An 11,798-nucleotide genomic window follows, 5' to 3' on the forward strand; every position below is an offset into this window, starting at 1 on the left:
ACTTAAGTTAGAAAAGTAATATACACCTGGAAACTATCCCATAAGGAGACGGCTCCTTTGTCCATTCTTGGCTGCAAGCTAAGAGAGCATCTTAGGCAAAGCAGATGTTGCTTCTTTGACAAATGTGGTCAGAGAGAGAGAGAGATGGCTGACCAGTCCTGCTCTTTTGTTACCTGGGCAGGTGAGCTCACGCCCACCTCTTGTCACATACAGAAGAAGTCTGTTCCAGCCAAGGAGAAACAGGAAGTTCCGACTGGCTGGTCCAGACACCCCTTCTTATGTCCACTCTAGGGATGTTGTACTTGACTGCTCTTGTGTTTCACATCCCACAAAAATCAGGATTCCTAACTGCTAGACCACATGAGAATATATACATTAAGCCAGATGAGATAGTAATTTTCATGCAAGACATGCCCCTACTGCTTAACCCTTTCTGTGCAAAAGTCCTGACTTGGGTTTTGAGGCTGCGCTTGAACTGCGTGAAGGCTTCACTCCCAACATGAGGTGTGTCCCATCTCAACGCCATCCTGACAACCTCCACGCTGTTTTTAAATATAACAATACTAAGTATTCACAGTGTGCTCTACAACATCCATTCCCCTTTACTCATGCTTTTCCTGATCATCTTTCTCCTTAAATTTCAGGTTGTTGCTGGAATAATGTACCGAGTTCACTTTCAAATTAAGGAGACAAATTGCTCTAAGCAAATTGTCCCGAAATTGAATGATGATTGTCAGACTACAGAAGACAGTGTAAGTTACTGGGAGAGGTTCTAAGATGAATATTTTATTTCAATCCGCTAAATAAATCTTAAATTTGGATGTGGGTGGGAATATTGCAGATCCATGTGGTTATTTGTATTCTTACTTTTTGAGAAGTCCATTCCTGATTCACTTTGATTTAAGCTTCTTTAGTTCCCTGGTTAGACCTGAATGCTAGGTAATATTTAATTCAGTTAAGATTTGTAGCCTTAATTTGTGTTTGGTTTTGGCCTTAACGTTAATAAATTTTATTCCTCTTCACATGAAAACCCAGCACAACTGTTTATAAACGAAAAGGTTTTTTTTAAAAAAATACAGATAATAAAATGCCACAAGCTTTCACAATAGCATTCCGAGCTATAATAATTTGCCAGGGTTTGTATTTCATTATAACCTTTGACTAGAGATGTGCCACTGCTCTGTCTTGTTTTGGCTACAGAAACTGTTATACTGCTATGCATCTATTTACGAGAGACCCTGGACGTCAGAAATCCAGCCCAAATTGAAATGTGGTGAGGAACCTCAGGAGGTATGAAAATCCAAACTGTTACAAAACCACCCCCACTCTGCCAAGCGGTAGCAAAAGTCCAGGGGGTTCCAGACACTCATCCAGGGTCTGTGTTCCTTTGGAGAATTGAGACACAGCAGGGACTGTCGTAGCTTTAAGAAATGTGGTTTATTCACTTATTTACAGCTTCTGTTTGCACAGAGGGAGTCCAGATCTTGCAGCATGGTCATCTCAAGAGGGGCTTGTTCCCCATAGCAGTGCAGCCTTGGAGTCCAAGGCATCTGTCCCAGCCAGCCTTCAGCCAGCCAGCCCAAGATGGATCCCAGTCTTTCTTCTCCTTCTTCTTCCCAGCACACTTTGCTAAAGACTCTCTTTTCCTGTCACCTCACATCTAGTTATCCTGGCAGCCTTCTGTCTGCCCCAGCCCAAGAGTCCTCTTAGACGGGCCATCAACCCATTTTGTCATATGAATACCTCTATCCCAGGTGATAGAGTTTTAAGATGAGGCACTGCTGTTTTTAATATTGAATTTTAAATTGCTGTAACCTCTCCTTAGAGGAAGAGCAGGTAAGAAATTGAAATAGTAACGAGCCAGATAAACTTGGAACAGTCTTGTCCAGTGATATCTAGAAGGCATCTGGCTGGAGTACAACTCTCATCATTGCAGACTGCTGATGTTGCTGATGGGAGTTGGGAGTCCAACAATATCCAAAGGACATCAAAGTGCAGAAAACTGGCTTGAAGGTTTGGTGTGGTTTGGTACAGACTGGAGAGAGACAAGGACCCACTTCCCATACTAGTTCTTCTAGTCTTTAGAGCTCCAGTGAGAGCCAGTGTGGTGTAGTGGTTAAGAGCGGTGGACTCGTAATCTGGTGAACCGGGTTCGATTCCCTCCTCCTCCACATGCAGCTGCTGGGTGACCTTGGGCCAGTCACCCTTCTCTGAAGTCTCTCAGCCCCACCCACCTCACAGGGTGTTTGTTGTGAGGGAGGAAGGGAAAGGAGATTGTTAGCCGCTTTGAGACTCCTTCAGGTAGTGATAAAGCAGGATATCAAATCCAAACTCTTCTTCTTCCAGTCAAGATGTTGATTGCATTTGGCCTATAAGACTTAATGCTCTTAGCCCAATGTACAGTGGTACCTCGGGTTACATATGCTTCAGGTTACAGACGCTTTCAGGTTACAAGACTCCACTAACCCAGAAATAGTACCTCGGGTTAAGAACTTTGCTTCAGGATGAGAACAGAAATCGCGTGGCAGCGACAGCAGGAGGCCCCATTAGCTAAAGTGGTGCTTCAGGTTAAGAACAGTTTCAGGTTAAGAATGAACCTCCGGAACGAATTAAGTACGTAACCAGAGATACCGCTGTATCTGAGAGACTTGCTTTTCTGTGTGCCATTGTAGGAAACAGAAGAAAGCCAGCCCTTGAAGAAACCAGACATGATGCAGGTACAGGCAACACAATAATGGGGGGGGGGGGGACGTGTTATGCTTTAGCAGTTTTGGAGCCACCCCTAGAGTCTAGTCACTCTGGGCACATCTGTTGCTGCAAACTCATAATTTTAATACTCATTGTGACTTCTCCCATAGAATACTTGGATTTGCAGTTTAGTGAGGATTCTGTTAGAAATCCTGAACTTCCCCTCATAGAACTGCAGTTCAGTAGATCCCTGTCTGGGCTGAGGGAATGGCTTTTAAACCAGTTTTAAGCCTGAAGTGGAGCTATGCCCTCAAAGTTCAGAACAACTTCCAGAAAGTTCATTATTGGGGCTTGTGGGGGGGTGGGGTCCTGGATTCAGCGTGGTCCGAGTTTCCAATTTACATTCCACCATATTTTAATAGTTAAGTCTAATTCTTGTCTGTTCTTGCGCAATCTTGACTTCCGGGATGTGTTGGTCTGTTTTAAGCACCTAATTAAATACATTGTGATGGTTTTTCAGCTTATGAGGAGAGGTCCAGGTTACACCCCATTCCGAAGGGCTGGTCTAGCCCTCATCACAGGAACAAGCGGAGGTGAACCAAGTGGGGCTTGTAACCTAGGCTTTGGCAGCAATCATGGCCACAGCCACAAACATGGCCACAGCCACAAATATGTCCTTAAAAAGCCCAAAAGCAAGCCGAAAAACAAGTCTTCTGAAGAATCTGATGAAGACAAAACTACACTTACACCAGCTGCTGAAATCCCAGAATGGCTACCTACTTTAGACGTGCTTCAACAAGAGGAAGCTGAGACACCACAAGACATCAGTGGACCTCCACCTTCTTTGTTTGAACCTTTACCGGATCTGCCAGAACCACCAGCTCCTAAGTGTCCAGGGAAACCGTGGAAACCCATTATAGCCCTTCAGGAACCTAGTCGTGACTTCACACTCGAAGATCTTTTACCTCCCTCTGTGGACACCGCTGAACCGATCGAAACAACACCAGCTCCCAACCCGTCAATCTCCCTCGATTTTGATCTCACAGATGCTCTGTAACCAGTTTATTATTTCTTCAGGAATTCATGAAATCCCACAGCAGTTGAAGTGGGAAAGTGACTCGGATTTTAAGGCTGCGTGCAAACATAACACTGAAACAGGAGTTGCGGCAAATTGTTTTCCCACACGGCAAGCCTGGCCTCCCCCTTTTGCAATGCAATTGGCAGGTGTGCAACCCCGAAATTTAAACGTTGAGTCAGCAACCTTGCCTCTCACATGCTTTTTTTGTTTTGTTTTTCGAATTATTTATTTCAGCATTTGTCCTCTTCCTCCTTTTCTTACACTGGGACGAAAAAGCAAAATTTAAGAGTTACCAAAGTGTTCCAAGGACGTGGGGGTGGTAGGTTCAGTATATCATAGGCAACCTGCCAATCTGCAATGTATAGATGGCTCCTATAACAAATTCTCAGAACTAGTTGCCTCTGTACCAATCCCTGGAAAGAATCATTTGTTTGAACAGAATGTCCTAATTGCACTTTTTGAGCAACCTCGCTACACCAATAGTGTTATGTTTGTCTGCAGCCTTGTTAGCCAGTAAATTTCTGAATGAATTCCAAGTATGATCTAGCGTATTGCACCTGATTATTTCCCACTCCCGCCCCGACTCAGTTGAAATCAGTAGAATGTTCCAGCATTGAAACAGTAAGGATGAAAGCAATGTAGCCTACTTACTCTAATGCAAAGTACATTTGGTGATTGAGCTGCGCTCTCTTCCCTGGCTATTGCAAATAATAAAGCAAGCATTGAAAAAGCACTCAAGTACTAAATATACTTTGTTGGCAACGAACCAGGAAGGTCTTTGAAGGCTTGGCCAGAGAAACTCAGTTTTCCCAAATGCCTCTGGGCCTCAAACTCAGAGTTAAAACAAAATTTAAAAAGTGATAAACCTCGCTAAATTTAGGCACCCACTACTTCATGAACCACAGCAGCTGAAAGCTTGAATTTTTCAAAAATAGGTTGGTTATGAAATCCAACATGACGACTCTCATTCCAGGCAATGTATGCATCATCATCTACTGATAATTATTATTATTACAACTATTTATTAAATTTGTATACCGCCCTATACTCGCAGGTCTCAGGGTGGTTCACAAGAAAAAAAATCACAATATAAAAACACAGAATGCATAATCAAAACAAAAACAACTCAATAGTCATGTGGCACCGTGAAGCCCAGAATGCATCATAGGATACTGTCACCTGTTGTATCTGTCAGGGGTTCAGCCTACCCTCAAGTAGGACCCTGGCAGAGACACATGCCCGACTGGCATATTCCCTCCCTCCTGGTTGATCGTTCGGGAGCTTCAAAAGCTTTCTTCTGTCTGAACATCACAGCGACCGATGCCAACAGACACCGGCATACTTAGGGATCTGCAGAGTTTGCACATCATGCATAACAGACGTCAGCATTTTGGCTAATCTACTTTATTTACATATAAACACACACAGAGAACTGCAACATGGCTCCCTCTCTCTCTAGCATCAGACAGCAAAGAGAAAGCGAACAAAGGACAATAGTCCCACTTCACAGAGCACAGTAACACAAACATCCTGTCTCTGTCACTTCCCACTTTGTGGAGTCAAAACATATACCGTCATGTGAAAGACAACAATCCCATGACTGCAATCATGGAGCAGGAATTCTAACAGTATCTGTTTGAAACTTTGCTTTCTTTCCCTTTCCATGTGATGCTTTATACATCAGGGCTAAGGAACTTTTTTTTTTTTTTTTTTTTTAGTTTGAGGGCCACATTCCCTAGTGGATAACCTTTTGGGGGCCGCAGGCCAGGTGTGGGTGGGGTTGGAGGCAAGAAGGTGGGGCAACAGGTGTGACTCATACCCTTTGCAATATCAGAGGTTTATACACATACCTCTCCCCTTTCAGGAAAGCAAGGTTCATCATCATGTCGCAGCCAGGCAAAAAAACTCAAGGAAAGCAGGAAATACGGTTGGACTAGGGAGAGGTAAGGGTCATGGATTGTCCCAGGGCCTGATAGAGAGGCATGGAGGACTTTATTTGTCCTTTAGGGCTGGAGTTCCCCATTGCTACAGAGCAGGAATTTGAAGCTTGACTTTGGCTGGATCTAGACACATCAAAGAAGCTTTTCAGTTAAACGCCCTGCAAACTTTGTATGAGAAATCGTGTTGGCAGAAACAGAACTCCACATCGCCATCTGGTGTCCCTGCGTTAGAATGCATAAACAACACATATAAAGCGCCTTTTCTTCGCCAATGTAGCCGAGTCCCTGGTCAAAGGCAATAAACTAATACTTGTATTTTGTAGGTGAGGAACACTGCAGCCGAGATATAAGAGACTGGCACAAAGCCAGCCACAGCTAGGCATGGACAAAAACTGTTGTTTCCAGTTTCTCTTTCGCAGTCTTAAATTCAGTTCTCCGCATTTCCGCAGCAATTTGCGATTGATTCGTTTTTAAATCCCAATGAAAGCTCATCAGCATCTCAGTGCAATTTTCTCCTAACGAACACATTTCAAACACACACATTTTACGCACGTGGTTTGGCTGGAGGACCACATCACAAAATTCAGAGAAGTGGAAATTTAGGAGGGCTAAGTTTCAGTTCATTCATTCATTCAAGATGTGTGGAGTAGGAGGCAGCTTCTCCACCCTAAAATCGAATTTCACCTCCATTCCTAGCCATGGCAGACTCCCCCCCCCCCTTTCCTTTTGGGAGCCAGAAACCCTTTGCCAATCAACTGCAAATCACCCAGACGTGTACATTTATTTATTTATTTATTTACATTACTTATATCACTGCAATTTTTTTTAAAAAACCTGGCCTCCTGCCCCTCAATTTTCCAAAAGGGAGGCCAGCACATACACCCACCAACTCCTGAATCTACAACTCCAAGAAAGGCCCTTGTCTGGCAGGATGTTTGAGAAATCCCAGTGAGAATTTATACCATGGGTAGGAAAACTAAGACCTGGGGGCCGGATCCAGCCCAATCGCCTTCTAAATTCAGCTCGGTCCGGGAATCAGCGTGTTTTTATATGAGTAGAATGTGTCCTTTTATTTAAAATGCATCTCTGGGCTATTTGTGGGGCATAGGAATGCGTTCATTCCCCCCCCCCAAAAAAAATATATATAGTCCGGCCCCCCACAAGGTCTGAGGGACAGTGGGCCAGCCCCCTGCTGAAAAAGTTTGCTGACCCCTGATTTATACCAGTGATAACCATCTTCACCTGTGTCAGCTATCTCCTCGAAAGGTGTCGAATCTGAAGCTGACCACCTATGCTGTGTTACATGAGAGAGAGAGAAGAAGAATCTTTATTTGCATCAGCCACTAGCCACAGCAATAAAATAAAATGTACTGTGTTACATTTGAGGAGGCCAGAAACCTGTTTGTAAGTAACTAGGTCGGCACAGGTAGATTTGAGCAACAGAGCTTCTTTTATTTTCAGTAATTCTACTTTGTGCTCTCAATTTATTTCACATGAGGCACAAATAGTGTTAAATTTTCTTGTGTGTGCAATCCAGCCAATGTTCCCCAGCGTTTGTTGCAGGAACATCTCATTTTCCCCAACATTCAAACTGCTAGAATAAATTGCTGGGGGGAAATGTGCTGGATAGGCTTGGATACGATGGAAATATTGTACGTTTTGAATGCTGGGTGGATATTTATTTATTTACTGCAAGGAGCTCAAGGTTCTCCTCTTCCCTGTTTCATCCTCACCACAACCCTGTGAGGTGAAGATTAAGCTAATTGATGGTGACAGGCCCAAGGTCACCCAGTAAGCTTCATGGCTGAGTGGGGATTCGAACTCTGGTCTCACAGGTCATAGTCCAATACTCTAGCCATTATGCCACACTGGATAGTGGTGGGTGTTTTTGCAGTTGTTTTGGATTACAGTCATACCTCGGGTTGAAGTAGCTTCGGGATAAGTATTTTTGGGTTGTGCGCTGCAGCGACCCAGAAGTAACGGAGTGCATTACTTCCGGGTTTCGCCACTCGCGCATGCGCAGATGGTCAAAATGACGTCACGCGCATGCACAGAAGCGGCGAATCACAACCTGCGCACGTGCAGATATGCGGACGCGGGTTGCGCTTGCTTCTGGAAGCGAATGGGACTCCAGAACGGATCCCGTTCGCATCCAGAGGAACCACTGCATATTGTATGGAGGGATTTTTTAAATCTAGATTTGAGAGATGGCACTTGTGCCCTCACTGTGATCTGAAATACAAATTCCTCTCTCTCTAGCATAATAATAATTTATTATTTAGACCCCGCCCATCTGGCTGGGTTTCCCCAGCCACTCTGGGCGGCTTCCAACTGAATATTAAAAACAATACAGCATCAGACATTAAAAACTTCCCTAAACAGGGCTGCCTTCAGTTGTCCTTTAAAAGTAAAATAGTTGTTTATTGCCTTGACATCCAGTGGGAGGGTGTTCCACAGGGCAGGCGCAACTACCAAGAAGGCCCTCTGCCTGGTTCCCTATAGCTTCACTTCTCACAGGGAGGGAACCACCAGAAGGCTCTCAGCGCTGGACCTCAGTGTCCGGGCAGAATGATGGGGTGGAGATGCTCCTTCAGGTATACTGGACCAAGGCCGTTTAGGGCTTTAAAGGTCAGCACCAACACTTTGAATTGTGCTCGGAAACGCATACCATTTTCTGATTTAGCCTTCTTCCTCCCAGCCCCACCTTCAGAGGGTATGCATTTTTCCAGCATAGTCATATTCTTCATTTATCTTATGCAGCAGCCTTCTCTGTTCTTTGGATGGGCCACTGGCTGAGAGATACATGAATCTTCCCTGCCCTGCCAAAAATGAAAACAGGCAGGCAGCCATCTCAAATTGTTGTTACCCTCTAACTGCCACACCACCCGCAAGACTTTTTCATCTTTTGGCTGCTTCTAACAAGTTGCTGTTCCTTCCCTTTGGCCATTAGAGGGCAGCTTGTTCTGAATTTGTTCTCGGAATCTCCTTGTCTGTTGACCCTGCCAGTTTGCAGAAAGGGGTTTGTGCAGATAATGACGTACCACGCCTCAGCTTACTCAAAAGGTGACGCTGGCTTGGCCTATCAAACAAGGTTGCTCCCATTATCAGTGAGAAGATACAAGGCATTTTCACGTCTAAAACGGATGGCTAGTATCTCGCTTGCAGCACGCAGGGCTTATCCAGACACAGTGGTGTAGGAAGGGGGGGTGCAGGGGGTGCGGGTTGGCCCGGGTGTCATCACTGGGGGGGTGTGTGACAAAAAATAACTCCCGCACCCACCGCACGCCCCTTCCCTCACCACTGCAGGAGCACTCTCCCCTTGAGTGATTTCCAGAAACCAGAAGCCATTGCTGTCTCCAACTTTGCAGGCAGAGCACAGCCTTTATGGCTAGTAGCCTTTGACAGCCCTCTCCTCCAGGAATCTGCCTAAACTGCCGCCTCCTCTCTGTCTCCCTCGCCTGCTCGCTTTCGCATAGTAAGTCTCCGTGGAGGAAAGCCGCTTCCCTCTGCAGGAATCGGGAGAGTCCTGGCATGGCCAGCCGCGCAGAGAGCGAGGCTCCCCCCTGGAGGCCAGGAGGGGCAGCAGGGATCTTCCTGCCAGCTGTCAGCTGCCTGGAAGGTTTCCAAGGCTTGACTGGGTTGAAATGGGCTGAGGCTGCTTGGGACAGTTTTCCGTGAGGGCTGCCTTTCTGGTATTGTAGGGGACGGGTGGGAGTGAGTTAATACTTTTTGCTGGGTCTGGGTTGCTCTGGGTTTTATGACTGCATGGTGGGAGCCGCCTTTGGAGGCTTGTTGCCCTAAAAAGTAGCTTTTGAATAAATAATAATAATAATAATAATAATAATAATAATAATAATAATTTATTATTTATACCCCGCCCATCTGGCTGGGCTTCCCCAGCCACTCTGGCTTCCAACAAAATATTAAAATACAGTAATGCAACAAACATTAAAAGCTTCCCTAAACAGGGCTGCCTTCAGATGTCTTCTAAAAGTCTGGTAGTTGTTGTTCTCTTTGACATCTGGTGGGAGGGTGTTCCACAGGGCAGGTGCCACTACCGAGAAGGCCCTCTGCCTGGTTCCCTGTAACTTGGCTTCTTGCAGTGAATCTCTGCAATAAGCCAGAAACCCAAAATCTGGCCCCATTTCTTCCACTCTCAATAAGTGATCTGCATTCCTCTCACCACCGTCAGCATACGTCCAGCCACAGTTTGGCCGCTAGCTCCTATGGCAGGGTCAAGAGCAATGAGGCGAGGGCTTGGGGAATTGAGGGGGAAGAGTTTGGAGACCCACACTTAGGCGAGCATGAAGGCAGAGGCGTAGCTAGGTGAGGCAGGGGGCACTGGGTGTCACACCGCGGGGCCTGCAGCGTGCCTGAGCCACGCGTCTCTCCTGAGGGGAAGGCGGTGGCAGACTGCCTGCAAGCTCCGAGCTGCTTTTTTGAGCAGCGTGGAGCTTGAGTCTCCCCACTGCCTCAGCCACCCTACAGCTGAGAGGGAGGCTGCGGAGAGGCTCCAGGAAGCACACCCTGCCTTGGCTCGCCCTGCCCCCATGGGCGGCTCGCTCCACTCCTGGCTGCAGGGCGCGTGCGCCTCCCGCGCACCTGAGCAACTAGTTACGTCACTGTCCAGACGTCCCCATGTGCTGCTTCTTTCTCCTAGCGCTCAATTGGAGCAAACAGCAAGTAGAAAACTGCTTGAACTGTGCTTTCTAAGCAAAGGAAAAACAGAATTGTAGACAAGCCCTCGGTGGAGAATTCAGCTCCTTTGGGGCAGGAGGACGATTCAGAAATACAACAAACAAACAAAACAAAACAGACCTCCATACATTTAAAGCACGTTCCTGCAATAATGTGACTGGAAGTAGGCCTAATTTCAATAGAATCTCAAATATGGTTGCATAGGTTCCACTTTTGTTTGAAAGTGATGCATATGCCTGTGAGACTGGCTCCCCTCACATTGACCGATTCTTTTTTCTCCAAGTGGGGTGGGGAAAACCATCTAAATACCAAATTATTAAATTTGGGTTTCTCCAGCAGCGATATCCCACCCCAAGGATACGATAAAGCAAAAATGAACATTGCACAGAGAATCAGAGATATCGAATTACAAAACCACTTAGCCCAAGCTGATTCATATCCCATGCACAGGACAAACAGATTGGCGCCAGCAATTCCCAAATATTGGACAAATTTGACTATCCACAAATTTAGAAAGGCATTTTTACGCAAGCCGAATTTAATGTCATGCCATCTGCTCCATTGGATGGGAGATACAGAAAAATTCCTCACAGTGAGCGGAGCTGTCCATGTCAGAGCAGTCAAACAGAAACAGTGGGCCGTGTTCTCTTTCATTGTAGATTTCATTCAGATTCCAGAGCCTCCCTCATAACTCCTCTGGTACGAAAAGTGCCAGTGAGGATGGAAGAATACTATTTAAAATACCTCTTGTCTGATTGGAATTCATATGTTACTAGAAATGTAGCAAGATTTTGTGCAATAGCCATAAGTCAAAGAAAGCAAAAGATTAAACAGCTACATAAATCGTCACGAACTGCTACAGTTCTTAGCTAAATCTCTTGATCTTTTAAACTTGTATGGTGTTTTATTCCTCTGATTATGTATTTTAAAGGTAAAGATAAAGGACCCCTAACAGTTAAGTCCAGTCACGAATGACTCTGGGGTTGCAGCACTCATCTCGCTTTACTGGCCGAGGGAGCCGGCGTTTGTCCGCAGACAGATTTTCCAGGTCATGTGGCCACCAGGACTAAGCCACTTCTGGCAAACCAGAGCAGCACACAGAAACGCCGTTTACCTTCCCGCCGGAGTGGTACCTATTTATCTACTTGCACTTTGACGTACTTTCGAACTGCTAGGTTGGCAGGAGCTGGGACCGAGCAACGGGAGCTCACACCGTCGTGGGGATTTGAACCGCCAACCTTCCGATCGGCAAGCCCTAGGGTCAGTTGTTTAGACCACAGTGCCACCCATGTCCCATGTATGTATTTTAAATACACTTAATTAGTATACTGGTTGTTAAACCCCAGATTGATGGTATTTATTGTTTATGTAGAGAATTATGCAGACATTCTGGT

General features: G+C 45.7%; 1 protein-coding gene across 1 annotated transcript in view; it reads left to right on the forward strand.

The window, feature by feature from the left end:
- Positions 1 to 4,499, forward strand: part of KNG1 (kininogen 1) — a 29,649-nt gene extending 25,150 nt beyond the window's left edge. Inside the window, exons 8-11 of the mRNA XM_081008035.1 lie at positions 645 to 752; positions 1,201 to 1,290; positions 2,673 to 2,717; positions 3,209 to 4,499. Coding sequence (XP_080864161.1) covers positions 645 to 752; positions 1,201 to 1,290; positions 2,673 to 2,717; positions 3,209 to 3,745 — 780 coding nt within the window. The 3' untranslated portion in view covers positions 3,746 to 4,499. The remainder of the gene's footprint in view (positions 1 to 644; positions 753 to 1,200; positions 1,291 to 2,672; positions 2,718 to 3,208) is intronic.
- Positions 4,500 to 11,798: the final 7,299 nt, after the last annotated feature.

This window comes from Podarcis pityusensis (assembly GCF_964106645.2).
Source record: "Podarcis pityusensis genome assembly, chromosome: 5".
In the NCBI taxonomy this organism is placed as follows: domain Eukaryota; kingdom Metazoa; phylum Chordata; class Lepidosauria; order Squamata; family Lacertidae; genus Podarcis; species Podarcis pityusensis.